Source organism: Penaeus chinensis, chromosome 1 (genome assembly GCF_019202785.1).
Source record: "Penaeus chinensis breed Huanghai No. 1 chromosome 1, ASM1920278v2, whole genome shotgun sequence".
Classification (NCBI taxonomy): domain Eukaryota; kingdom Metazoa; phylum Arthropoda; class Malacostraca; order Decapoda; family Penaeidae; genus Penaeus; species Penaeus chinensis.
Window position 1 is genome coordinate 26,327,553 of NC_061819.1, and position 2,500 is coordinate 26,330,052.

The 2,500-nt window shown below is 40.2% G+C and overlaps 1 protein-coding gene across 1 annotated transcript in view; it reads right to left on the reverse strand.

Annotated features, from left to right (window-relative positions):
* LOC125036430 (alpha-2B adrenergic receptor-like) overlaps positions 1–2,500 on the reverse strand; it is a 26,709-nt gene that overhangs the window by 10,250 nt on the left and 13,959 nt on the right. Inside the window, 2 exon segments of the mRNA XM_047629056.1 lie at positions 445–637; positions 2,012–2,066. Coding sequence (XP_047485012.1) covers positions 445–637; positions 2,012–2,066 — 248 coding nt within the window.

The window sequence follows — 2,500 nt, forward strand, 5'->3', positions numbered from 1 at the left end:
GTGAAAGAGAGAGAAAACAACAACAAACAAACGTATATTTGATAACAAGACGAAAGAAAGAAAACTAGGAGAGAACGATAAAAGCAGTAAAAATAACATCGCCTAAACTATGTAATTATTCCTTTTACATTTACTCAGCGCGTTTACCTATGCGGCACCTGCGGTCTCGGGAAATATTTAACAGCGAGGTGTCAAATAAATATGTAAAACTAGTAATCATTCCATTTTGAAAAGAAGAATGAGACGTAGAAAAAGTAAAAACAAAAGAACAGAAAGAAGCGAGAGAGCACGTAGTTGTCTTTCCCTTTTGGGATTATCATTGTGGTCTGGAAGTGATATGGGACTCCCTACTTTCCCCTTACACACACACACACACACACACACACACACACACACACACACACACACACACACACACACACACACACACACATATGCATATACCAAGCATCCAATTCTGATTTCATTACGTCACTAGGCACACTATGACCCATAACAGCCAGGGAAATCTTAATAATGCGAACAGTGCCCCCAAAACAAGGTCCGGAGTACACGCGGAAGCAGTTACCACTGTTATAGCAGCGACGCAGAACCACACTGGTAGCTTCACTGTCTCGTCTGGACCAATAGTACCCATCTACTTAACAGCGAAGCGATAACATGCATTTAAGTATAGATTTATAGTACTTGCTATCTGCCCTTTGCCGTAGTTTCCGATAAGGAGGTTTTATAGTCTATTTCACGACATGGCGGAGGTACTTCGGTAATTATGGTGTGCTTTGGGTCTTCTCATGTGTTGGTCTCCTTGTTTCGTTGTTTTTGAAAAAAGGTCTTCTTTTACTTCACTTGTTTTACCCTCTCACATTTTTCTCGTTCCATGCGTGACAGTCCCTCGAGCCTGTACCTGTACTAATGTCCTCCTGATCGCACTTATCTCCCTCTCCTTCTCTTCCTCTCACCCGATGCTTCTTCTAATCATCTCTCCCCATTTCCTTCTCTTCCACCTACTCGATTCTTATAATCCTCCCCCTCCCTCTCCTTCTCTTCCTTCTCTTCCCCCCTCTAATTCGTCTAATCATCTTTCAATCATCTTCCCCATTTCCTTCTCTTCCCCCTATTCGATTCTTCTAATCCCCCTCTTCCTCTTCCTGCCTCTCATACTCTTCCTTCTCTTCTGTCCCTCCTATAATTCTTCTAATTCCCTGCTCCTCTTCCTCCCACTTCTGTTTGGTAGTTATCTGAGTCCTTGCAAGTGAATATGCATTCATTAAGTGATAATTACGATGTTGCACATCTACTCAGCATCTCTACAAATGCACATACCCACACACATGGACCTGTGTGCATGTATATAATGCTTGGCCAAGTGCTTGCAGCCAGAGATAACATAATGTTGTTATGCTCTCTTACACATGCATGAAGCACAAACACTCGACAAAGGCGCGCATAACATCATTAATACAGTGACATATATTCCTTTAGGCCTACCTATAACTTCTGCAGCTTATCTTTCACACACAAGGGAGATTGAAACACAAACACACGCAATTCAGACACAGTCGACCATGCTCACCATCACTAGCAGAGAACACCGCAAAACCCTCACGCAAACACACAGACAAACACACAAACCCATTCACACATTACCCGCCAGGTAAGCAAGAGATTAAGAAGATTAAGATAAAGAGGGAAGATCAGAGCCAAGATGGAGGCTGACACTTGGGATCTGAAGGAGCTCTCGCGGGGAGGTAATCTCGACCCCACGTTCCCCAAGAATGGATTATTGTGACCACAGCGTCTTCCTCGGTCTCGCTCTCCCGCTGTGACCGAGACGCCTCCTCTCCTGCCGGGGCGGGGGGAGGGGAGGGCGCTCGAGGAAGCCGGACAACAACGCACGGGGCTCGATTCACGCGATCAATAGCACTTTAGCCACTCGTATGCATTTCTCTATGTGGATGTGGATATGTACTATGACATGGTGTGGTGTGCATAACGACTCACACACACTCACACTCATACTCATACTCATACTCAAAATCATGTTTATACTCATACTCATACTCATACTCATATTCATACTCATACTCATACTCATACTCACACTCACACTCACACTCATAATCGCACTCGCACTCGCACTCGCACTCGCACTCACACTCGCACTTACATTTACACACATATATATATATATATATATATATATATATACACACGATTTCTATATCTATATCTATCTACATGGATACATATATATATGTATATATATGCATATATATATTTACAAATAAACACACACAAACACACACACACATACACACACATATTATATATATATATATATATATATATATATATATATATATATATATATATATATATACATACATACATACATATATACATATATATATATATATATATATATATATATACATATATACATATATATATATATATATATATATATATATATATATATATATACATGTATATATATATA